The 27,402-nt window shown below is 39.4% G+C and overlaps 2 protein-coding genes across 2 annotated transcripts; both read right to left on the bottom strand.

The window, feature by feature from the left end:
- Window positions 1-4,100: 4,100 nt before the first annotated feature.
- LOC119901501 lies at window positions 4,101-19,286 on the bottom strand (the record flags this gene model as incomplete). Its single annotated transcript, XM_038717087.1, has 6 exons — window positions 19,161-19,286; window positions 18,359-18,386; window positions 13,206-14,248; window positions 12,837-12,992; window positions 9,731-9,823; window positions 4,101-4,274 (listed from the first exon to the last, which is right to left on the bottom strand). Coding segments are annotated over exons 2-6 (1,491 nt in total), but the record flags the coding sequence as incomplete, so codon positions are not given.
- A 1,403-nt stretch (window positions 19,287-20,689) lies between these two features.
- LOC119901503 (engulfment and cell motility protein 1-like) lies at window positions 20,690-27,170 on the bottom strand (the record flags this gene model as incomplete). The annotated part of the gene is made up of 5 exons (XM_038717088.1): window positions 20,690-22,193; window positions 23,245-23,322; window positions 25,184-25,266; window positions 25,646-25,834; window positions 27,080-27,170. Coding segments are annotated over 5 exons (642 nt in total), but the record flags the coding sequence as incomplete, so codon positions are not given.
- Window positions 27,171-27,402: the final 232 nt, after the last annotated feature.

A 27,402-nucleotide genomic window follows, 5' to 3' on the forward strand; every position in this document is an offset into this window, starting at 1 on the left:
CAACGGCATATGAACAAGTATATATTTTAATATTAGTCTATTGTCTCCCAGCGTACTTGTCTCAAAGTTTCTCTGGTGTTTCCCCCAAAGCCCTTTGGGTGTCAAAAATGAAGTGCTATGTAATCCATCACTATTGTTGTCTATGAAGATTCTCAGTCATCCAGGTCATAGTTATCCAACGAAGGTTAAAATCAGGGCAACTGGACTTGGTTGAAGATACTGGAAGACGTTTCATCCTCATCCAAAGGACTTCTTCAGTTCTGTTTGACTGGCAGGGAAACTCAGCTATTTAACCTCAGTGGGGTCGTTGGCCAGGGTCATCGATACCGCTGGTTCGTTAGTGTTCCTGGTTGCTGTGACGACAGTCGTTACAGTCGTTAAGACTACCTGTGGCCAAGACTGAACGACCATCGTTGGTATCTTCACCTGAGGCCAATAGGTTACGTTTGTTGAGTTTCCTGGGAAGTGATAAAAGGACAGCATTGTAAGTGGGGGATAAGTGGTGGCGTAGACCCCCTCCCCTGTTCAATGACGGCTTGCAACAATGCAAAGTATTCACGTCACCCATGCTACACACCTCTGTGAAGCTAGGAGGCTCAGCTAGAAGCTCAAACCAACCATTTTTATCCACATCAAACACCAAGCATCTAAATAAGCTTCTGTCACAACATAAATCACTCTGTAATCACTGTACATGGCTGCAGTTATAAGCATCCAGTTATCTCTAATCACATTGTATCATGTCCAACCTCTCAAACCAAAGCTAGCAAGCCCCCTATCACTGGGATGTTCAGTTCTCAAGTTATACGCCTGTAAAGCATGGGAGTGCTTTTGGTCACAGGAATATTGATCAATATTTACTGTTTTATCTATTTAGGTTTTGGAAGTGTATTTAGCCTCTGATCTGATGACTGGTATGGTAATAGGTACAAATGACCTATTTTGTGGTTTAGGTTGGAGGACTGTATTTTCTATTCTACCTGATGTACTGAATGTAGCTGCCATTCTCTCCCACTGCGCTATTCTTCAATGATACAGCCTTATTAAATAGATGTATTCCATTAACAGGCATCATCACTGCCACCAAAAATATGCTGTGTGTATATATATATATATATATATATATATATATATATGCACATGCTGGTGCTATTTCAGCGTGGCAAGCGATTGCAGATAAAACTGAAAGAGTGCACTCTGTAGAGTTCAGATCTTTGCCAGGTCTGGTATCGCCAAATGGTGTATGAATAACATGCCAATGTCTAAGTTTGTTATCTTATCATAAGGCCTCTTTTGGATTTTTGTGTCTAATGTTAGTTCTTACTGACTTCCATTGAGCAGACAGCGTGTCATTTTACAAAGTCAGGTGATAAAGTCAGTAGGGTTTGTTTCTGTTTCATGTTGTGCTGTTTGTGTATATACCAAAGCAAGAACAATAAAAAAGCTGATCTAAAGTCTGCAGTTATTTCTACACCAGAGGAAAAGTACTTGAGAGACTAGATTTACATTTGAGTTGTGGATTCAAGTAAAAGGATGCCACACGCTGTTCCATACGTCCTGATACCTTTTAAAGCTCATTTTCACATCCAGCAGTTACGATTTGATGTGAATTCTGGCTCTTTATAGTGAGCCATATCATTTGGCTCAGCTCAGCACTAAAAACTCTTCTGGCTCCCTAGCGGCTCTTCATTTAGTGCCACTTCTGGGTTCTTTATTTCAGCCAATTTAGCAGTCCTTTGAACTATGATTGGTATGTGTGCACATACCTCATACAGTATAATTTCCATGATACCATAATTTTACATTGTTTGGTATAAAAACCTTTAAATACTGTAAAAGCATCAAACATGTAGTAAAAGTGCCTGAACCTAGTCGTCACTGTTATCTGCCATGTTTTAAGAAAAGATTCTTTCTGAAGGGACTGATGATTGCTACGATGCAGTCTCCCTACCACGAAGGATCATATTTTACAAATACGTAATAGGATCATCCTATTCTGTCTGAATTTACAAAAAAATATAGTCTCCCAAAATAAATCCGGTGCCAGGTCCCATCGTTCACTTAAAGGAGCCGTTCACAAACGACACATCAATCAATATGATTCACATCACGTGTTTCTGGCCACCTGTTAACTAAATCCAATATTCACTCTTTAGTAATCCAATTTTAATCCAAAATTAATCAGATTAAAAGTATGACAAGCAGTCTCTACCATGATAGATTGTATTTAAGAAATACTTATTGGATCATCCTATAATTCTGTCTTGTAGGATATTCATCCCCCCCCCCCAAAAAAAGATGGGATAAGCTAACAATGCATGCACGTTGGTCAGGGGTAGGGTTAAAAGCTATCGATTTGCATTAAGGTAGAATTTTTCTACAAGCAAGCATAAATCGTCAGAACGCCGGCTCATGGACCCACACATAGGAGCAACATTAGTGTTCATTTAGAGACGGGTTTCTGGATACATGTGCTTTATTCATTTGCCTAAATTGGGAAGAGCGTTGTCTATTTTGCAGACAGCTTTTGACTTGATCCAGCGCTCACTTCTAGAGCTTAACTTGTCTTAAATGGAGTAAAATGCAATTATCTAGATCCTGCTTTTTGGAGGAAATTTACTTTGGATGGCTCTGAAATTGAAGGAGTGTCCTCCTACAAGTAACTTGGGGTATGTACTGATGAGAAGCTGTCCTTCAAAATGCATGTTGAAGAGCTTGATAAAACGTTAAACATGAAACTTGGGATCCTCTTCAGAAATACATCATGTTTTTTCGTGTAAAAATGGAACGCTGTTAGTACAGTCTGTCAGTCATTGACAATGCCAGTAATATCTATATTGATCTATATGCACGCAGCCTCTGCCACTTTGAAACCGTTTGAAACTGTTCATCATTAGTTCATCACTGGTGATCATTTTCGAATGCATCGCTGTAATCGGGCAGGGGGTAGACATGCCATTTGCTCCTGTATGTATATAAAGCAAAAAGTAAAGCTATAACCGAACTGGAAAAAAATGCTCCTAGAGCTAGTGATGTAGTCAGGACCGCCCAAACCGAGACCAAGTCAAGACCAAGATCGGCGACGCGAAGGCCTTCGCATGAGTTGAAAATTTCCAATTCGAGCAAATCTTCGCGGGTTCCAATCGCCTTCTCGCGTTGTGTGCGAACACTTGCAGCGAATGTACTCACTTGAGAAAAGCGTCGTGAGGATTACATGCGAGACCGAGTCAAGACCAAGACCAGTTCCCTGCATTGCATGGCACGCAATAAAATGTGGAACGAGATCATAGGTACTTCACAAAGATCCACATTCCCATTAAAACACCCACAAACACTAAGAGCTGAAATCAACGTAAGCATCGCAGGGAGGGGGACAGTCGTTAATTAGGGTCATTGGTTGCATTTGAAGCAATATGTTTTACTGCCAATCAAAGTTAGGATGTTAGAAAATCAGACAATGCAAAAGCAAATTATTGATATTCCCAAAGTTATGGTCTTGACTGGTCTTGAAATAAAATCCCTAGTCCTCAATATCTGAGACGGAGACAAGACCGATTGCATGCGGTCGAGTCTGAGACGAGACCAAGACCATCAAAAAGTGTCAAGACCGGTCTCCAGTTGAATGCCTTCTCTTTGGGGAAATGCAAATATTTGTTATATGACTTTGACGTTGAGGTCTATGAATACTTTAAATAGTGATACCACTACATCCTTTAATTTGAATGTGTTACTGATACGTTAAGATTGATTTATATAAGTTTCATGTTTCTGTATTCTATGTAGGCCCTTTGATATGACTATTGATGGTTGACACTTTTAGTTTAGATTTGATTGTTTTTGATTTTAAAATTATTGTATGTATAATATAAAACAGAGCACTATCAACTTTGTCTCAATGGGTCTTCCTTGGCTAAATAAAGGTAAAAAGAACATACCTTGTATAAAAGGCTGATTGAGAAAATATGTTTTCAGGGCCTTTCCAGAATCTTCCCCATTTTATTTAGATTTAAATAAGACACCAACATTTATGTATCTGAGGTCTATTGAGATTTAAGTGTGAGTTATTAATCAGTAACTCTTGCTCTATCCAGACTCAGCACCTGGAGCACATGCTGCAACCAGCGCTGTTCAGTCTGCTCCACACTGACTGACAACTGTCGTACAAGCAATATGGATTTGTCCGTCCAGTAATCAATACCATCGGTGTAGCAGAACTCCTCTCCGAGGCCTCTGACGGGTCCACATTGGTCCAATGTCTCCAGTAATGAGAGACTCTGAGAGAACAAGCTGAGAAAACAAGTCAATATAAATGATGAGGAGGAAAACTTAGCATAGCTCTCGCACAATTCTCTCTCTCTGCCCCTTAAGCTGCTCTTTTGGCACCATTAGATTTGTGATTTACTCGAGTAAGATGACATTTTGTCAATAACACCCTTAGGGAATGGCTGAACTATGCAGTGCATTCGATAACAAAAGAAGAAAGACGTATGGTTTCTTTGTTTGTTTTGGTTTCACCCTTAACCCTTCCCTACTTCGAAGACACTTTGAAGGACAAGATCTATTCCAACTCAAAGATGTTAAAAGGATTAGTTCACCACTATCAGAAAAAAACACATTTTCTGAATTCGAAATTTGGTGTTATTTCCTGAGATTCAGTGATATCTGCTGCCGCCCCAATATAGAGGTAAATGAAACTTTTGGATGCTCACACTTGCAACAATGAAAAATGAATCAATGCCCTGGATAATCTACAGATCTCACTGTCAGTAGTTTAAATTGGAACATTTGCCTCAGTAGGAAGTGTTTTTTTTAGTTTGGTTGAAGTGACCCTACAAACACTATCAAGTGGACACTAATGAGGGCAGAAGGCGGACTCTTCCTGATGCCATGCCAACTTGTCTGAAAGCCTGTTGTGGAAGAACGCATGCCCATTTAATCAGTTCCAGCCTTAATCTGATTTGATTAGTGTTGCCTGCTGGACGAGGAGAGGAGCTGCACCCTGCTGGCTGCAGCCCTCCGGCTGCTGTCACATACTCTGCGTGAAGTCTCCGAGAACTTGTAATGAGGCCAGCCAAGTCCTTTTCCCTCCTGTCGTTTACAGGAGAGTGTGCATGGAAATGCACAAAGACACGATGGCAATGAGTACCTCAGGGAATCAAGATATGGTAAGTACATAAAAATAGCAACTTTGCAAGATTGTTTCTCCAATAGCTAAGAGTATGCCCCCCCCCCCACACACACACGTTTTTCTTCTATCCTGGTGGGGACAGCTCATTACCTCCTGCCCATTTGACCCCTATGGGGTTTTAGAGCCTTGGCTTTGCCCTTGCCTCTGGAACTCACTTCCACCAGACATCAGTAACATTGACTCACTTTCCATTTTTTAAATCCTGCCTGAAAACACATCTTTTTAAACTGGAATATCCAACCTGATCTGTTCATCTGGCCACAGCAATCTTTTGTTTCCAGTTGTTTATGTATGTTTTATGAACTGTAATTTGAGCTTTTTGCTAATTTTATTAATTTATTGATATACTGTTTTATTGTGTTTTGTGAGGTGACCTTGAGTGTTGAAAGGTGCCTATAAATAAAATGTATTAACATGATGCAGTTCCTAGCCCCTTTCCCCTAGCCTTGACCTACAATTGTGTATGTAAAAGAGACTGGGGGAGGTCAATAGAGGATGACCTTGTGCGATGGAGGACATTGCCCATATCATAATGGAAAGAGTTGCTGCCATAAAAATATGGTCCTACCCAAAATCATGTATTTAAATAAATGTAGTATATATGTTTATTTTATTTATGTGTTACCATATTTTAATTCATTATCTCTTAAGATCTATGTGTGTAACATTAAAGGACTACGAACTTTCTTTTCGTTATATAACTTTGTGTTGTATAATGATAAATAAACTACCACCTTGTATCATAGTCCCATAGAGATGTATTAATGTGTGTCAGACAAATCTGGATCAATAACTCAATAAAAGCAAAGTTTGCAGGGAGTGGACAAAATGATAGGAACACCATTGTCCTGCATATCCAGTATAAAATCAGTTTACTTGAGGTCTGTTAGAGGTCTTGATAAAAGATAGAAGAAGTTATTTTTGAGTCTGAGTTACTGAGTGTCTTTCAGTCACTTACATCATGATATTTGAGACGTACATTTGCAGTTCAGAACTGATGCAACAGCAGGTATGTGGTTTCTTTTACTCCTGTACATTTTATGAATGTACTGTTATTTGGTATTCATTTCATTAATTTGACTCGCTTACTGTATGTGGCTGATTTTGAAAATCCAGTGTCTAATTTGATATGGAATTCATATTCATTTCACCATCTTTTTCATTATGTTTAAGCCTTGAAAACCACCATACCCTCTGACACTATGGCACTGGAATGAAGTATTACAAACTGGGAGTACATAAAATCCCAGTCCTTAAATTGGTGATCTGAAGCTGAGCATTTGCCCTGATCAAAGAGATGAAGATTTACTTGGTTGAAAACAAGATAATGAGGTTGAGCATGTTTGTTTTGTGTGTTTGTGAAGTACGTATGTTGGAGGTTGATATGCTGTACATATATGTAGAAAATCTAAATTAAAACTCATAAAAATGTATTCATGTTTAGTGCAGAACTTTTTTATTTTAATAAGTTGTTTTGCCCACTCTTCATTTGCCTGACCCTGAATTGCTCTTCCTTTGTTTTTTCCTGTTCCCTCCTTGCTAACGAGTGGCTAATACAGTTTCATCTGGGCCATCAGCTCCAGTGAGTAATCCACTTCACAGACCGGCTCTTCTCAGCCCACAACACACCACAGCCTCCCCCTCCCACACTGAAAAAAAAAATCCTTTGGATTTACTCGATTTTAATGTGTACATCGGTCCCACATGATCAGAATGTGGCTAACTGACATCATTTTCCTGTTTTTCCTCAATGAATTATTGCTTGTCAAACCAAAATAATTAATTCATATTAGACAGTTTAAAAGAATCATGTTGACTCAACATGTTATTTGTCAGTTACTATAATGCCATCATATTGTGTAATGTTAATGTAAATCCATGATGTCCAGGGTACCTGATTATCAATTGTAACTCCAACTTGATTTCTTAATGCTTATGTTACTCAAAGGAATTATGTACCTTCAAGGTAATTTCATTATGTCCTATGTATCTGAGATAGTCTGTAAATCTTACTTGATTTGGTAAAGTTTATTCTATCTAAATGTATTGCAGGCATCGGTTCGTGTGTGCAGATATTTGCATTGACAAAAAAGGCTGACTCAGAGTTTTGCACTAAACGTTCGTTATATTGAACAATACAAACTTTATCCAAAAAGAGGACTGCAGTTGTGTTTGCTGATTTCAACTGTTACAAGTTGTGCATTCCTAGGAGCAAATACAAAACATGAATAAAACGTTTCCCTTAACTAAACCAAATGTCTTGTGTTCAAATGTTGCTGGCACTGAGGGCCTATTTTTAGAGCTTTTCTTAGAAGGTTTACTCCCACACCTACATACTCCATTTTCTCTGTGCCAACAGGTAGCAGTATTAATTTACAACAAACAAAGTAATCAGTTCTTCCTGAAGAACACATCTAAACCTTGTATTCACAGTTGTCAGAGGATTCAAAGCAACACATACAATATATTGCTAAAGTTTTTAAGGTGACTCCAAGCAGCAAATGGAATTAACATTTTTAACAGTCAACAAGAGTAAATGATAAGGCAGTGCAAATGGTATAAGATGCCTTTGACAACAATTGAAATGTCTTGTGTCCTCATGTTACAGGCAGTGTAGTCTCTGACGTGCCTGTATTTTGGAGCAAGTGCTTTATTAGACAGTTTACATCCGACCCTGCATACACCATTTTTACTGTGCTAACAGTATATCTTTATGAAAAAAAGTAAACAACACTTCGTAAACATTTGTTTTGAACTAAGGAACAAATATATAGATCTCTTAACCTTGTATACGGAGTTGTGAGAGTATTCAAAGCATCAAATACAATATATTGCAGAGGTTTAAGGTGACTCAGACCAGTAAATGAAAATGTTAACAACCCATTTTTAAACAGTAATCAAGAGAAAATATAAAGCAGTCCAATGGTATAACAATACCAAAGTTGTCTTTGACGACAATTCAAATGTCTTGTGGTCTAATGTTGCTGGCACTGTATCCTGACCCTTTTACTGAAAGAGCCGGTTTTTTAGAGCCAGTGCTTTGTTAGAAAGTTTACTTCCATCCAGTTCCATGAAAATCTTTTGGACTACCTCGAAGGTGTACCGAAGGTCAGCAGGGTAACTCAGGTTTAAGGCATAAATCAGTCCGAACAGCATGGCAACAGCTAATGCTACCGTATCCAGATCTTGCAACACCTTGATGCCTTCAAGGACGATTCCAATGTCCTCTGGTTCATCACTTGAAGCATGTTCTTTAAGAACAAAAATCCCAACAATGGTGTCTTCAATAGCCTCATTATGGCGTCTTTATCCATGCCCTGTACCAAAAAGACAAAAGTAAATGACCCATTAACAAGCGCAATTGAGAAAATGATAAATAAATATGAAACTGGATTAGGGTTAAAATGTTGGATTTATTTCACAGACACTTAAATATAATAGCTTCTTTTCACATTTTTATTTACAGCATTATATGTTGAAATTTCAATATCATAATCGGCTATACATTAACTCATTGGGAGAAAACTGGCAGTTCTGTGTAAAATGAGACGTTGAGCTCCCCCATATTGCCAAAATGGCGTGATCCTACTTTTACAAGATTCGACTGTGAGAATCAGGCTACACCCATCGAAGCATAAAATCTTCGACTATTTGGGGTCAGCCCTATAGGCAACATTTTTTTTTTCTTTAGAATACACAAAATTAGTCTGCTGTGCAGAGCAGGGGGAACCGGAGGTGAGAGTCCAGAGGGCGATTGGTTGAGCCGCTCCCTTGGAGGGCAAAAAAAGTTATTTCTTGCTGCTTGCCAACCGGAAAGCAAGTGATACACTGTTACTATGGTTTTTTTACTTTTGCATTGCCAAAATGCTGGATGATAGTTGTACTTTCTGATGCACTAATCGAGAAAGAGAAAAGCCTGAGCTGTGTTAGGTGAGGGATTCCCCACAAGCCAAACGTAAACATTACGACAGTCGAGCAGCAGGGCGCTTTTTGACGATAGAAATGAGGATCGGATGCTGTAACATGGATTCGAAGTGCCGACACTTGCAGTTTGTGTTCATATCTTTCTTTTTCTTAAATTGAGAGGTGATCCAAATAAATGTAAATGCTTTTGTGGCGTCTCTACAGGGGAGTTGCGGCGTGATTTGTTGTGTTGGTTTGTTGTTTTGCCCCCAGGTACCGCAAATGTCATGTGACTGAAAACTATGAATAGGCCTTGTACAACTATTTAAATGTGTTCATTATGTTGTTTGGTGTGGCCTACAGTTTCCTGATTAATTTTAAAATATAGGCTATTTGACATTTTTGATCTTTATTTAAATAAAGCATTAGAGTCTATAGTCATGTCTCAATTTTGTTAGATTGACCAGTAACCAAGAAACATTGTATTGATTTTATAATGGTATAAAACTAAAAATGTAATACATCAAAATAATAAACATTCTCTCAATCAATTAATAATTTCAGCTCAAATGATCAAGGAGAAGGACAATAGAAGAGTAGAAGATAAGAGAAAAAGTAAGCACCAGTTCATGTACATACCACATATTCCCGCACAAGGTTTTCTGGATCTTCACCCATGTAGATACAGACTCCCTTAATGATACACTCTCGTCCAGTATCTACATCATCACACTGAAAGGAAACGTACTTAATTATTGTCTTCATGCAGCTCTTCTGCTTTATTTTAAAGTCAACTACTGCTGTAAACTGTCATAAGAGAACACATTTCTCTGAGAACATAACACCAGGGTCCCTATTATGGTACAAGCCTTTCTGTGAGCTCTAAATCATGCAGGAAGTAGATTGGCAGGAAAGAGGAGGTAGAAAAACTATGAAGATAAATAAGTAAATTAGAGGTGCTCGGATCAGGGTTTTTTGGGCCGATCACGATCACCGAAAGCAGTATCGTCCGTTACCGAACACCGGGTCTATTTGAAGCCTTTTATTTATCATGTAGCATTATACAGTAGGATGAAACGATTACCGATTTAACGATAAACCATGGTAAAATTCCCGACGGTTATTATTACCATACACATTTTAATTACCATGATAACCGGGTTCGGTTACCGCACTATTATAAACTCACAGCAAACACTGTCCAGCATCAATCAAAGTAAGCGACAGTCTCCCAGAAGCAGGTGCGCATGTGCAGAACGCAACGTGGATTTGTTTGGGTCAATGACAACATGGCAGAAGACAACACTGTGGAGATTTTTCAGTCGCTCTGAAGTCTGGTCATAGTTTAGTTTTTATGAGAGTGCTGAGGGAAACTTGATTGAAGCAAATGAGCTTATAGTGAAAGCAGGGTGAGTTAACTTTTAGCTTTGGTTTGTCTGTCTGACTTGCTAACAGTTTGTAAACTGAAGCTCTCAGTGTTGCTGCTCTTGTAAAAATGCTACAGGTTGTACTGTTGCTGTGTGCGTCATGTGTCAGCAGACTTTATTCGTCAACTGCATATGATAACACATTACAGAGTTCAGTCAACTAACCAGCATATTCATTCATTTTAAATCCAGTCAAATTAGTTGTAAAAGTGTCAGGAGAAACGCTGCAGACTGCTTTGTATTTATGTCATTTGTTGTCTTCTAAAGACTTATTTGTTTTCATGTAATTGAGCATGAGGTCATTGCATTATCTACAGAATATAAAATCTTGATAATGCACACTTAGATGGTTTTCATATGTTTAAAAAAAAAAAAAAAAAAAAAGTATTGGCTGTTATTTTATTGTTTATGCAAACAAAATGTTACTTTTATTTGTAGTTTTCAATATAAATCTTATTGAAATGGTTTCGGTGTGTGTATCAGTACATTGTGATCTTTTTCAGAACATTTTTACAATAATGTGATAATACTGATAACCGTGATCATTTCGGTCACTACAATTGTGATCTGAAATTTTCATACCGTTTCATCCCCATTATACAGTATACTGTGTATTTGTCATCTGTTAATTTTAGGACTAATTAAATGAAGTATCATGAAATGACAACTGTTTATTTTATTGCCAGGAAACATGGGCAACAAATTCCACTCCCTCTCTCTTAGAGACTTAAACCATAGCAGCCTTTGCCTGGTTACTGCAAACATTTTTTTAGCTTAACAAATATAGCTTTCCTGTGAAATAAACTACAAAAACAGAACAAACAGCATCTTTATAAATTTACTTCAACTATAAAAACTGCAACAAAAATTTTAGGAGATAAAGGAGCACAGGCATCATGAGTCGATGATAAACTCTGAAACAGCTGCTTTTTGTTCTGGAAAGCTCAGGCAGGTTCTGTGGGTTTTAGGGGGTAGAGAGAGGAGTAGAGAGAGGGAGAGTGGGCTACAGAGAGGAGTCATAACTGTCACTATTGGGATTTGAAAATAAGGGAAATTTAACTAAATAAAAATGTTAATTCCATATTATACTGTTAGTACTTATAGTTACTATATTCATTATAATTTGGTTTACCACTAGTATATGCCTAATATTATTTCAGTGGCTTGTTTTCATTAATTAAATCCTTGTGCAAGAAGCACAGTCTACATCTAATGTTTTACATAGGCCTATTGCCACTGGCTTTACCAGAGAATGTAACACTTAAAATTTTATTTTATTTTATAAAGGTTAAAAATAGGGAGATTTATAGGGAAACATTTAACGGGAGGATACTGGCTGAGAACAGAAAAAAAAGGCGGGAGGGTTGACATGACAGGAGTAGAGCGGACTAATGTGAGGCTACATCCACACTACTACATTTTTTAAAGACAGTTAACGATATACAATCGAATAAGATTTTTTTAACTTTTTGCTTTGCATGACTGATAAGACCGAATCAGAAAGCCAAATGTGAGTGTCTGTGTGAGTGTTTTTAAAGTCCTCTATTTTTGCCCACGGGGTCAGCACGTTTTCAAACTTCTCCGTTTTAGGTCTTCGGATTTGCCGGTTTATCTGGACTTGAGGCGGAAATGTAGCAAAAGCTCCCCGTTTTAAATCAGGTGATTGAGTGGTGCCTGAGCTGCTAAAGGGCCCTCTCTCTCTTTGCATCAGGAAACTCACACTGAAAGATCAGTCACTCTCTCTGATGCGCTGTGGGTCAAGACAATTAAACTCTGGTAGTGGGCAGGCATGTGTGTGTGAGATGAGCACAACCGTGACAGTTTCACATGATCCTCCTGCTTGTTGCTCCGCTTGTCTGATTGCTGCTCAACTCTCATTGTAAATGATTATCTGGAGCACATCACTCGCTTCCTGTCTGAAAAGGACTTTGGTGCTAGCTAGCTTTGAAAACTGCTTAGACTGCGTAGTGAAACCATTTTAGCTGCCGTTGAAAATTTGTCTGGCGCGTATTGCATCATCTGATAGGCTTTTCTGATCTGCCTTTTTAGAGACCACTGATCAAACTAGTTAAAGCAATTATCGGCCGATAACGATTGGTGAACGATCGATCGGAGAACCCTTAAAGTAAATAGAAGAAAGGTTAAAACTAAGACAACAAGATGAAAAAGAAATGCACTTACAGTTTGAATGCCAATAAATTATGTGGCAACTAAAACATTCTACCTTTCTTCCAAATGTCTTAATGTTTTTCAAAAAGCAATCAAATTCCTAATGTTTTTAAGTTTTCCCATGACTGTGGGAGCCCTGTACCACTTACATCTGCCATTTGTGCAATGATTCTTTGTAGCCTTTTCCCTAGCTGTCCTCCTCTGTTTTGGAACAGCCTCATCAGGTTGTCAGAGTGGAGATCCAGCTGAGACAGGAACTTGGATTGAAGTGGGACGGTGGTGATTCTCTTGAATTCAGCGTTGATCTGAAAACGGGTAATAAGCACAAAGGAATCAGGTTCAAACTGTAGACATCCAGGAGAAAGCCACTATCACACATTCAGCAGACCACGACAGTCTAGGAGGGAGATAAAGCACAGACAAATAATATACAATCAGGTATATTAGCAATGTACCAAGACTGTCCTTTTATCAACAGCAAATGCAAAATGAAAAATACAGCATGAAAAAAGTCTTACCTCAGTGACGTCAAATAGGGCAGGCCACCTCGCCATGAAATCCTCCACCGTTGGTCCATCACGAACTACTTCATGTCTTCTGTGTGCAAAAGTCTTTTCCATCTTGAGTTTCACAACCTCCCTGTTGTTCCTCTTCTTTACATCTAATAGTAGAGCTTTCTGCATGGCCTCAAGACTCTCCTCAGTTTCTGCTGTTGGGTATGTCGGGCAAAAATTCACCTCTGCTCTCTTTGCCTTTTTGACACCAAAGGCTGCACTGCATCTTCCTGCAGGTTTGTTTTTTAAAGAGTTCACTGTTACCTCTGGGCAACCCAGTTTTCTCAGGTGTGTGCGGTAGTTAGATAGTTTATATTTTAAACTGGTCTTCCATCCGCCACATCCACTGCAGGACCCCTTCTCAGTTAAACATGGATGTGTCTTGATAAGACTCTGGGCTACCTGTTCCATCTCCTTATCACTGACATAAACTTTATACTGTACAATTTCCTGCACTAAACCATCAAGGATGGCTGACTTCAACTTGGGATCTGGAATCAGTACAGTGCCGTTTCGAATATAGGCTAAACTTGCCTGCTGAAGTTTTAATTCAGCATCATAGGAGAACTTAGGCACATGAAAAACAGCTGGCCAAGAAGACCGCGAGCTCGTCGACTCACTCGATGACAGTACATCTGTATCCACAGATTCAGCTGAGAGGGACGAAGAGTCACTTACAGAGGAAGACAAAGGGTTGAATGCTTGGGGTATTAGGACTGGAGAACCCATCTCATTATTATACGGCAAAGTTGGGGGCATTGCCATATCAATGACTCTAAGAGTACCTTTGTCTTCTACTTCTGAAATTGAGGTAAGGTTGAGGAACTCATTTCCAAACAAGGAATCCATAAATTGAAGTCGAAAATTGCCCTGAAGTCCACACTGTTTCTTGACTTCAATCATAAGGTCATCAATGGATGCAGGGAGTCCATGGGAAAGAGTCAACCTCTGAGAGCTGCCATCAGTCAAGACGATCTTAAGGATCACAGGAGTCCCCATCTTCAAAGCTGTTTATTCTGCAAGGACACACAAATTAGACATCAGACATTCATACATTTTCTATCTTAAATTCAGTGTTAAAAAGCATACTTTTCCAATTGCTTGAGTGTGGTTGGTATGCAAGTTTATAATAAAAATAAACAAATAGGAGAAAATTAACAAATAGGAAGATAACCAAAATAATACTGGATCACAGTTCTAATTTAGGTTTATATCGCAGAGTACGGTCTAGACCTGCTCTTTTATGAGCGCTATGAGATAACTGTTGTTATGATTTGGCACTATATAAATAAAATTTAAATACTTTAAAAAGATTATTAAAAAGACTATTTTAGACTGATTTTTGAATCACTTTTCCCCCCAAAAAAACATCACTGCAGTTCAGTATAAAGGTTATTACTGTAAATCTGGTCCACATCAGAGGTCAGTGTTAGGTAGGTAGGAATATGGTGGGTTGTTAAACTAGATGATTATATGAACTGTAATTCTAAAAGTTTCCTTTAGGTTAGACAGCTACTACAATTCTAATCATGACTTTTCCACAAAGAAATGGTGACAGGTATGTCTAAAGATTTTATGGGTTTTCCCTCTGTGAGTCACTAATGTGAGCTGGCTCAGTTTCCCAGCATGTCAGTATAAAAGCAGGATTAGCTTCAGTGGTAAGCTTAAGAGTCTTAATATTAGAAATGCTACCTCTGATGCAGAAGAAACTAAGTAACTTGAACAAAATAAATTGAAAAAAGGTAATGTTGAAATGACCTAATAAATTAAAATTTTAGACTTTTGAAAGACTTAATCATTATACAATAAAATTTCAGACATTTAAGGCTAAGGAACTGCAGACACCCTGGAATAGAATTATGAAAAAGGGTAGGTTAGAACAGTTACATAAAAAAAAAATATCTCTATCTCTATCACACACACACACACACACACACACACACCCCTTGTTACTTTAAAAATATGTGATAAAGGCAGGCAAAAGGTAAGAAGATGGTGCTGCACCATCCTCTAACCATATTTAATAAAGTAGACGAAGCAAATTGTCCTGTCCCCCCCAGTTGCTAGCGCACCTTTGATTTCAATATGCCTTTTCAAAGTCACCATGCGGGTTGCTCCAATCTTGTAGTCAACAAGGGGACAAGTATCAAGGAGTTCACTGAGTGCCACGACAGTGAATGTTCTTGTGGGTGCTTGGCTGAGTTCAAAGGCTCTATAATGCTCTCTGTACCAACCACATAGCTCTTTGACAATACAGAATATACTCTCATGTAAAATGCAGATTTGGTCAATTTCACTGAATTCAGGCATTCCACCCACTGCTCTGTGGGCCAGTATCATTCCCTTCCTATATGTTATACCCTTGGTTGTCACACACTGTGCAAGGTGAACCTCAGGTGTGTCAGAGAACTTTTTCCTGATGACTTGGGCTATCTCCTCTTTGAGTAAGTCTACTGGTAGAGTGGATATAGCAGAGACCTCTAGGTCAGACTTGCTCAGAAACGGAGAGCTCAGATGGTATGCAATCATCACTGATGCTTTGAGGCTAATGAGAGTGGCACATTCTTGAAGCAGCTTGTGTGTCTGATAACCTGCTTAAAAAAGCTATGCTTAGCCTCAAAGCGCATTGTCCACTGCCCAACAATTGGACCAAACAGCCTAATCATCTGGGGGTAGTGCTCCAAATAATGGTGTTTTGGAAGCAGCTTGATGTCAGGGAACAATTCTTTGTATCTCTGCCTGTGCTCAGTGATTTTACTTTCCAAAAAAGCCAGCGAGTCATCACTATGCACAGGGGCAACAATAAGCTCTGTAATGTCCTTCAGATCCATGAGAACAAGCCACGCAGGCTCATCTTCAGGTACAAGGGATCCAACCAAAAAAGGTAAGAAGCGGAGCAAGCTCCAGTTTTCATGAGCATTTCCCCCCACCGATTTTGAGCTAGAAAAACTTTGTGACACTACATGAGGTTTGTTTGTCTTGTCAGCCCATTTGTAGGGAAACTTCAGAATGGCATTGTTTAGGTCTGCTAACGTGAAAAGCTTTCTTGATATAAGCACTGTTAAGCAATGAGCTAGCTCTACTGGGATTATACCCTCAAAAACATCATGGGCAAGATCAGGTGGGTAGCCAAAGATGACATTAAAATGAGACAGATTTTTTGTAAAAACGCATTCCTTTTTCACTCCACAAAAACCTGTACCTGTATCTTGGGCTTGTTTGACATGGGCCTGATGAAGCTCCTTTGTTCTCAGACTGAAAGCACCAGATGCAACAGAATGTAGCTGAATATCAGTACTCTTTCCTGTGCAAATCTGCAATAGTATTCCACCGAAAAACTCTGCATAAATCCTGCAACGCTGTGTGCTCCCAGGTTGTCTGCCACTACACTGAGAACTGTACCTTTAACTGACTCACCTAACAACGGGACATAAACACCCAGCTCCTCCAGAGTTTTCAGATCTTTTAGAAGAGGTTCAAAGATTTGATCATAACCATAGGTTTTAACATCATCGGTTTTGCACAAAACTGACAAATAGATAGATGACAATGATGAATGAGATCCCGGAGGCAAGTTAGCCAATACCCAATAAACAGCACAAAGCTTGTGTTTCTTTCGCGAGGTGCCAAGCGGGTTACAGGTTTCAAAATCATCCACATAAAAATTTAGGATGATCCTTGGCTTTTCTCCTGTGAGGAAACTATTTTCCCTAAATAGGGAACCATCTGTTGCTGACTTGAACTGATATGACACTCCAGAACATGTGCTCTCCTGTTTTTGATGGCCCTCGACAACTTCATCAATGATATCCTTTCTACATAACAGCTGTTGTAAGGACTTCAATATCGGTACATATTGGAAACTGCGTTTGTTTTTAGCATCAAGAATATATTCCACTGGCTCTACAACACTGAAGTTCTCCTTATAATACTTCTTACGCTGATATGCGGTACTGAGAGGGCCACCTTTTTGTATTGACCTTTGAATAGGATTACCAGAACAAATTGCATTAATAGTTTCTCTAATTATATGTTCATCGACAGGGAGGTTTCTCTGATGAAAGATCTCACTCACAGTGTCACAAGATAATGGAACAGGTGCAGAAAAAGTCAAATGATGGAGTTCTCCTAAAAACACATCAACAGCTGTGCTGGGCACATGGTCCAAATGCTCCAACTTCAGCAAAGCAGCTGCAAATCTTTGCTCTATGATCTTCTGCAAGTCCTCAGTTTGAGAGGGACTGTTTGAAGGAATGACCACATTTGACTGTTCGACGAACTCCTGAGTATTTTCCAATTCATTCACAGATGATATCCTAGTACGTATAACTACTCCGGGTTTAAAATCAACCAAAGTGTGATGGCAGTGCTTTCTGTTTTTGTGTGATTTAAATGTGCAATAAATGTTTGTTTTAAAGTCGCAACCTAAAAACATACAAATGACAGTCTCATTTCTTTTGAGATGTGCATTTATATGAGCAAAATAATCCCTCTCTGATGCTAAATCATTACAAGCACAGAGTTGGCAATTGAATATTGCTTCCTCTTTGCAAGTGACCCCTGTGGAGTGAATTTTACTTTGGTGGACTATAAGGGCATTCCATGTCTTAAATGTGCATTGACAGTGCAGGTATGTACATGGAAAGCGAGAACTACGTCCAAAATGTGGATGCTTTAACTTGTAGTGATGCAAAAGACTGGACCTACTTGACACCGTTTCTGTGCAACCCTTACAACTCCACATTCCCACCACCTAGCCCTGTAACATACATCAAGATCGTCATTAGTCACATCATTAAAGCTCCAATGTGAAATTCATATATAATCAAAAAGGTCCACTGCACTACCAAAATTCAAAACACACGATGAAAATGTGCTATTACTTACAAATTGATTCATAGGCCTTTAAATACAAGGACTTTACTGTTTGGCTTGTTCGTAAAGTGAATTATTGTGCAAAAAATTTAAGTTTAAATTTTTCCCAATAATGAACTGACAAAACATAATTGATACTTTCCATCTTTAACTGAAGCTCTACAGTTATTTTTGGAAATGTACTTCTAAGTCACAAAATCCAGATTTGGGGCTTAAAATAAAATATAAATGACATCACTTACCACTATAAAGCCTTTGAGTATGCATTCTCTGCAAATAAAATGAAAGACCTATAAAAATATGTATAATCAGTGAGGTGAACACAAACAAACAAATATAACAAAAGTCAGAGCAAGATGCAACAGATATTAACTTTTAACGTTAAGTATTTTCTGTAATACAGTGCAATTTTGTAAACAATAGCAAGCTGAAATAATTAAATAACTGTTAACTTAACGATTTACGGACGGCTTTTCAGTGTGTTTAAGTTTAACAACAAAAGAGTGGATCAGGAAACTATAATGATAACTTACAATAAATACACATTGCACACCAGCCGGGAGAGTAAAGACTACACTACATTGTCTATACAGAACACTAAGTTCATTTAAGGCAATGTTAAATTACCTCTGATGAAAAAAAACAAAAACGAAACTAAAGTAAATATGTTGCTTTCACCCTCAGGAGCGAATGGGCGAAGCTCGTAAATCCCCGCCAGCGACCAGCTAACGGCTGTCGGGACATTAAAGAACTGTTGTCAGCAGCGGTACCATCGGGGAAAAACCCTCACTGACCACCTACGGTACCGCTGCTGACAACAGTTCAGGATTTCCCCGGGGTTAGGGCTTAACGCAACTTAAATAAAAGTCAAACTAAACTAGCTAGCGTTGCTTTTAGCTAAAGTTAGCTAAAAACAACTTCAATGTAGTTACACAAACAAGTGACAGACTATTTGGGGTATTACATACTACTGTACGAAAACAGAATCTAACGTTGGTGGAAATGTTGTCTACTTTAACACATAAATCAATTTGACAAACTTACCTTTTCAGTAATTTGAGGTCTTGGGAGGACATGTAGCTGCAGAGCTGCCGCTTCTTCCCATGCTTGGCATCTTGGTATCCAATCCGGAGCGCCATTCAACACTTCCTGGCGCTCTTTGAATATATTCTATTTCCGGTGGTGATCAAACTCAATTGTATCATGGATGTATAAAGAGATTGGCTGATTTCAATCAAAGCGAGAAAATCTAGTAGAGCAACAATCTACATAAGACACTATAAGTCTACTTGATTCAATTGTGTTCAAAAAGGGAATATAAATGAATTGTGTTGCATATACAAACTTTCTTTGTGTAAATTCAAAGACCAGCTATTTCCAATTTTTTCAGTGCAGGAGTGGAGCCAAGTGTGACTGTCAACACATCTGCATGCTGTGTGTGAGCTAGACAAGGTGAGTGCATAAAAGACTGGGTGGTAGGCAAGAGAGTGTGTTTTCTTTTTTTGCCCAAGAGTGTGAGAGACAGATGCTGCTAGGCACTGACTTCCATTTCTAATGAGCATAGGGGCATCAGTAGCCATTCGTGAGTGAACAATCTTCCCCTGAAGACGGAGCTCAGTGGAAGTTCCTGAGCTGGGTGGTAGATAGAGCCGTCAAGCACGAAATGGTGTCACACACCGAGGAGTAAGGGACTGTTACGACCTATGTGCAGGGAAATAAATATCCTGTGACACAGCCAGGCATGTAATGGGAAAACCCAGGCACCAAAACCAAGGACGCGCACACACACAGAGGCAAACTGAGCTAAAATATTCAGTCTAGAAACAAAAGGTAGATCCTCCCTCATTCTGGGTCATAAATCACAGTATTTGACAGTTTGTTTTCCACATAAATATTTAAGAAAGATGACAGCTTTTGCAGTGATTGATCTAAATGAGTTTGGCATTCAAATTCAACTTCATTTACTGCAGCACTGAGATGTTGAGCACATTCTATGAATCCAAACTAATATTAACTTTTCAGCATTTTCCCATTTAACATATAGAAAATGTAACTTAAGCTAAACGGAGAGATTTGCATAGGGGAAATGTTGCTTTGACAAAGATGCAAGGATGATGTTTGAGCTGTTTGCTTCCAGCGGGGTGTCTTTTCAGAAATGACAGCTCCCACAGCGATACAACAGAGGCTACCGACGCATTTTCATCAAATGCTGTTAAGTTTTGTCTGGGTCTGTTGATGCCAGTGTCATGTTTTATGCTGCTGTGGATGGAGTACACCTGCAGGCTGTGTGAGCAAGGAAATGAACATCTGGAGGAAGAGGTGGTGGGATGGAGAAACCGTGCACAACACCTCCCACCAACTCAACCATGAGGTGTGATGTGGAGCACCTTGAATGGCCAGCCAATAACTTTGGCATGTACCAAGCAGTGCTGCAGGAGTCGTTCTGTTTCCCTTAGCTTAAGGCTGATTGTCTGATTGTGGGCACTATACTTCTGCATTGACTAGTTGTTCTTAATCAATGACAAAAAGTACATGTGGCTTGTGAATGAAGAGAGAACAGAAGGAAAAAGCAGTTATGGGTCTTAACTCTTTAATGTAAACAGCAGTTTTGAGGAGCTTTGAAAAATCCTAAAGAAAAAACATCTGAAGGTATTAAATAGGAAGGGGAAAATATATAAATCATACTAGAAATAACAACCATGATCTGTTTTTAAATTAAAAAAATACATAAACTTTAAATTTTGTGGCCATATAGTCTTGAACACACACAAAAAAAAGACAACTTCCCTTGACCAAAACACTAACATCCTCTAAATTGTAATACCAACTACTTGGCAGTTTCACAATTTTAAAATCACAAAATTATGACCATTTTACAAATGATAAACAAAAAAAAGCTCAAATATTGCTTAGGAATGTTGTGTACAGCAGTCATTACAACGAGAGAGACTCAAATGAGGGAGAGACGAGTGTGTGTTTGTATGTGTTTCACAATGGTGGTGTTTTTATGGTTTTATTTGGCAAAGCCACTGTGTAAGGTGTGTACAATATGCACATAAGCAGCAGTGGGATGATGAAATTAACATTAGAATATTTAAAAGAAAGGCTTTTTACTGTAGTACAGTGCCTTGATTTTGAGGAGCGACTTATTCTAACAGTCTTCGGTATATGTGTAGCAGGACAGAGTGGATATAAGAGACTATTTTCATGAAGTGTTCATCTTAAAATGTAATTAAACATTCCTTCCATCCTCTTATGAAACTTCTAGCTGTCACGAATACTGTAAGTGAGAATGTGACAGAAAATACTTCTTGAAAGTTGACGACGAAACACAAAACCCCGTCCCTCCCTGCTCCTGAACTACACAACCATCATCCCTCCCCAACAAAAGCCCTGAGGAAAAATAATAAAGTCAACATAGGAAAGGACAACAAAGAAGCTGAATCAAATTAGAATTTCTAAGCATTGGTCTACAACAATTTTCAAGCAAAATGACAGCTGGCGCCTCGGCCGATAAGAAGAAGTGAATGTTTCAAAACATCAGACACGGGAGGAGAGTGAGGAAGAAGACGCAGAACGACCAACCAAAGACTTACTGGTTTCTCCTCTCCATGGCAATCTGATGACTCTGCATCGACCCAGAGTCCCCCAAGTGCAGTGAGCCTATTCATATGCAACATTTTCTCTCTTATAAAGGTCTAGCAAGAAGCAAGAGGAAAATAGTTGAATAGATCCTTTTTCTTTCAATCACAGTTAATTTTTTTTATATTATGTGGTTTTATTTGTTTTTGTTCCAGTTTGTAAGAAAAGGGGATAGGTCCAGTGAGTACAGTAGGTACTGGGTGGGTTTGGGTTTGGGCTCGTGGGGATGTCCGTCTAGTTACAGTCGTAAACAAAGTCATAGTTGCTAGGTTCTTTGGGAATCGGGGGCGGGGCCTCAGGAATCTGGATGTTCTCTAGATCCAAGAGACGCAGCTTCATCTCCATGGAGAGGAGGGTGTCCATATCAGATTTGGTGTAATCACTGGTCATCTCCTTACCCAGGAGGGCGTTTAGACCATCTGTCCACACGCAGTACTGCAGAGAGATCCAAAATTAAAACAAATCAGTACTGAAGCCATAAACACAAGTAAATGCATCCAAAGTCTACAAACTATAATTAAGCACGATATGTTTTCAGACTCAAAGCAGGCTGTTGACAGCGTACAGACTCCACCTTCCACCTGCTACAGACACGTCCAGGCATAAAAGAAGCTAACCACGAAGGGAGGAAAGTTTGTGTACACTGTAATACACCACCTTCTCTCTGTCCTAAATACAAACTTCTATGTATAAAAAAATCAAGCACTGAGAAAATGATGTGAATTATCCTTAGAGGAAGTCTTAAATTATTAGACCTCTGTGTACAATGTGTAATATTAATCTATGAATCTATGAAAAACAAAAACACTCTTCTTCTATTAGCCAAGTTGCCAGGCATTATAGTTATAAGCAGGGCTGTTCTACAAAGTCTTTGAGGGTGGGGTAATATGACAACATACGACATTGTCTACCATCACTGATTTTTCGACACCATTTATAACATGATGTATTAGGCTATCAATAATACATGTAACCTGAATGTGGGCTGATTGAAGCTAGACAAACAATGTTGCAAATCAGAAAAGTGTTTCATGGATATATTGGATTTGTCTCACTTGATTTTCCAGAAATTTACTATATGATGATAAATATTGATATCGTAATATAAAGTTACATATACAGTAATAAGTGATTTTATCCATATCCCTCGCTCATAACTGCAAATTCTTAATCTTTATAGTCACTGAATGCTTACCATTTAAATGACTCAGCATTTTGACATTTAATGTACATCTTTAATTCTCAAAGCAGCCAAATCCAAGTCAAGTCTCAAGTCCTTATTTTTGTGACTTAAGATTGGCATGAGTTCAAGTCTTAAGTCTGCAGTCTCTGTTATTGTTATTATTATAGTTTTCTTTTATAGATTTTATGCAGTTAGCTTAAAATAGATACACTAGAGTGAGAAAAACCTCTTTCTATGTGCAATCGCACATGTTCATTCTGTCCGACACTGTCAACATCCACAGGGCTGCTACTGTTGGCTTACCTCATTCTTGTCAGGAGCAATAAAGTTTAAATACTCGTCGGACTCATAGAGGACAGAGAAGGCCAGCTCTAACACCTCCTGGAGAGAGGACAGAATGAAAGGCAGGAGGGAGGGGTGAGGAAGAGAAAATGGTACAAAGAGAGAGCAGGAGACACAGACAGCGACAGAGTAGAGGAGGTGGAATGGAGAGGTAAAAAAATAAAAATAGGGTGCAAGAAAAATAAAAAGAAGAAGAAACCGGTGAGATTTACTCCGCAATGCTGCCATACCAATGTAATCTCCTCCCCTTTCTTCCTTGGGTCTTTTCACCATCTGTTACATCGGTTGCACATCAACTTATCAGGTATCAGCGAGGTAGAACTCTAAGAGAGAAATACCTGGGATGCCCTCAGACACTAGATATTGAAAAACGCCTAGGACGGCTGGGAATATGATGTGATCCGATATGATTTCGGGTTTATTCCCTCAAACGCCACTCTGGGCTACTGCAGGAAATAAATTGAATGCAGTGTGAGGACAGAACACTGAGAGCCAGATTTGTAAACATGAAAGCAATTCATTAAATGCTTGCTTGCAATTTGTGTGAAATTAGCGTCTGATTTACGAAGTCAGCAGGTAATTACACAGCCAGAGATTGGGACTGCAGCCTAGGTGCACTTTATGCAGGACAGGTTAAAAGACGCAGTTTGTCTCAGATCTAGGGGCTCTGAACAGAAAAGATGTTTTTGACTGAAGTGATAGGAGATCAAATCATTTACTACTGCCAAAACAACACTAATTTGTAAATGTATTACTTAATATATGCTCTTTATTCATTGAAACATTTATATAACTAATACTATGAGTTTTTAAAACTTGAAATTAAGCTATAGAATTGGAAAAACCTTGAAGACACAAAATAAAATGCTGTATAAATTAAGAGTCTACAGCCATGCTAGCGACTTGCAGTGGTGCTTAGAGCTAAATCCTAATGGCGGCATGGAAACAGGCTAAGATGATAAATATGGTAAACATTATACCTGCTTAAAATCAGCATGTTGTCACTGTGAGCATGTTGGTAATGAATTAAGTGTAATCCCCACAGTACATTAACAGCTTCCTTACCAGTTCAAGTTTATGGCCACAAAGATACTAATAATGACATTTGTCTAAGAACTGCTTATGATGAATACGTTTGGAAGAATTTTGGAAACACAACCTGAAAACATTGCTTGCCACCTCAGCCTCCCACCTCTGTCTCAGTGTCCTACAAATGATCCACAGGCCAGCGCTGCTCTAAAGGCCGTAGAGGTGACTTTGGCTGGCCTTGTAACAGTGACTAATGAAATGTGTTTGTGTTCTCATTCACAAGGTTGGGGCAGGCCAGCTAGACGCCCCGCAGACCCCCTTCAGGTTTTTCTCCTAGACCTGCGCTTATCGACAAGGTAATAAAGGAGACAAAGCAGGGAGGAGGCGTGCTCCTTTGTCTTCAAAGCCATTTATCCAAGATCCAATATATCAGAGTCCCGTGGGCGGCGGGGTGGGGGTGGGGGGAAAGGAAGGGCTGATGTGTACACAGACATACACAGACGAAACGGCTCTTTCATCCTGGTTAAGGCACCGCAGAGGGCACGCCGATGTGTTACTTTCAAATTTAAACAGTAAAGAAAAGATGTCAGCATTCTTTTGGTGGCTCTCGAGTAATTTGTGTCCGCAGCTGAAAGGACTATTCTGTGATTTATTTCTACACGACGTCACCGATGGACCAGTCTCTCTGTGCAGAGCACTGAGACGCAAGTTATTGTGTTATTTCCCAAAGCAAATTTATGTAACTGACATCATGTTATGCAACTCTCACGCACACAGAAACACGTTCTCTCGCCTGGATACACACCCGCCCACCCGCACGTGTACACAACTGTGGGTGCGCACACAAACACACAAACACGCACACACGCACCTTGTTTTGCTTCAGGGCTCCCTTCTCCTTCATGTGAGGACAGTCTTTGCCGGTGATAACAGCTTTGATATCAGCCACAGGCACTGGAGATAGGACAGAAGTGAGTGGTGAACAACAACAACAACAACAACAACAACAACATCATCATCATCATCATCATCTCAGTGACAACAGTGTCATCCCAGATGGGTGGCTGGTTTATTCAAGTGAGTAAAAGTTTAAATTCTCCCCAGATCTGTCACTGTGCAGGCATTGCTAGTAAAACTGATATTAACACCAATTCTTAAATTCAACAGTCTGCTGATATTGTGTTTTGGGGCACATAGCATGGATAGAGACGGTAGACTCGTAGAAAATACATATTTGAATAAATCCTGTGAGCTGCAAGTCTTAGTAAGTGCAATAAAAATACCGTGTCACAACAGTGGGTTAAGACTATCAACAATTTCACTTGATACTCACATTTGTCCTGTAAAGAGTCGTGGGGCACTTCACCCTGAGGGCTCTCTTCCAAATCTCCATAGTGCAGGACTTTATGATTTGGAGACAGACGGCAATACCAAAACTTATCTGGAAGAAAACATGACGAGAAAGGAAGAAGGGGAGGAAAAGAGGAGACAGATTTAGAGGAGTTATGAAATAATTCAGTGGCTGGCATAAGACATCATATGGGATTGCATGAGTCATCAACAGGAGAGAAAATTAGCATGGCAAAAAAAATCTGACAAAAAAAAAAAACAGCCTTGAAGAAAAATCCACAGATGGGCCATGATGCTTGGCATGAGGGAGGGATCTTGATGGGCAACAAAGCAGGCAGTTGGCCTTCATCATTTTAACAATGAGTCAACAACAATATACCCATATCCAGGGTTTTCTTCTCTGACTCAAACATGAAACCTTAACTGTGACCTGGAGTAACAAAATTCAAACATGTACCAGATCTTCAGCAGAGCCACCAGACCCCAAATGCCTACTCTACCTAAAGGAAGCACCAACTACCATCTGACATGATGAAAAAAAAAAAGACATCTTTACATGTTACAACATGTTTTAATTTAAATAATACAGGCTCTGCTTAAAAGGTAATCAAACAAATAGTTTTAACACTATGGTGCTTAAAATACACTGCAATACAAAAAGCGGAACACCTGCACACTAATAAATCATGTTGTACTGTTTCACCAACCAGATGGTGAAACAGTTTTACTCAAGTCTAAGTTTTAACGCAGCTCTTGAAACAGGTTTTATCATCACCGTATTGGTCAGGTTTTGTCAAAGGCTGGACAAAATTTGAAGATCACATCAAGTGTGATTTTTTTTATTTGGCTGGTTTGATGTGCAATCCCCCAGCAGTGGAGGCCTCTAACTACCAGCTGTGTCTGTAGCCTCTGTGGCCAGCCTAGTGTTCTTTAGTGGTTCCCTGCCAAGGTGGGCACCGAGACGGAGCTGGCAGTGAGTGGCACAGACCGGGGAGGTCTGGCTGGCGTGTGCACAGTTCCCACAGTCCAAAGCCTAATTGCTGAAAATAGACAGTTGGCGGTGCCAGGCTGGTGCACAGTGGCGCCAGTCCATGGGGAAGCAGATAGAGATGTGTGTGGCAGTTGTGAGGGGACCGGTGTTTTGGGAGAGGATGCTATCAACTGTTTTGTGCTTAACTGATTGTGTGTACATGTGTGTCTAAGTACAAGCACATATGTTCCTCCTTTGGCTCGGAGATGCTGTGTCTCTATCTTGGATTGAGTTTCATTCTTGTATCACTTAAACTATCATTGTCTTAAGCTGATTCAGCTGCCAGAACGTGGGTGAAGATTCAACAGAAAGAAATTTCCAATTTTAGTTTTGCTTTAGTGCAGCATTTACACAAGGCACACACTCCAGAGCCCCAAGTGCTGTTACCTGCCAGCACCCTGCACTTAAAAGACTGCACAGGTAGTGCTCGTTCTGAGCTTTTAGAGAGAAGCATCCCCTTGTAATAGGCAGACTGGCACTTTGGAGGGCAAGGAGAGAAAGAGAGAAGAGGAATATGCACTGAAGTCAGCTAAATTAATATTTGATGTAGGTACTTGAGTCCCTGCAGGCATGAGGACTTTGAAATAGTCGTACAAGATGCTGAGGGAGAAGTGGGAGAAAGAGAGATGAGCACAGTTTATGTATGTAAAAAAGATAGACGCATAACAGTAGATAGAGAGTTAACACTTCTAAGAAGTAAAAGCACTGCG

Source organism: Micropterus salmoides, unplaced genomic scaffold (assembly GCF_014851395.1).
Source record: "Micropterus salmoides isolate LMB-PRFRI ecotype aquatic unplaced genomic scaffold, ASM1485139v1 Ms_hic_scaffold_1345, whole genome shotgun sequence".
Lineage (NCBI taxonomy): Eukaryota > Metazoa > Chordata > Actinopteri > Centrarchiformes > Centrarchidae > Micropterus > Micropterus salmoides.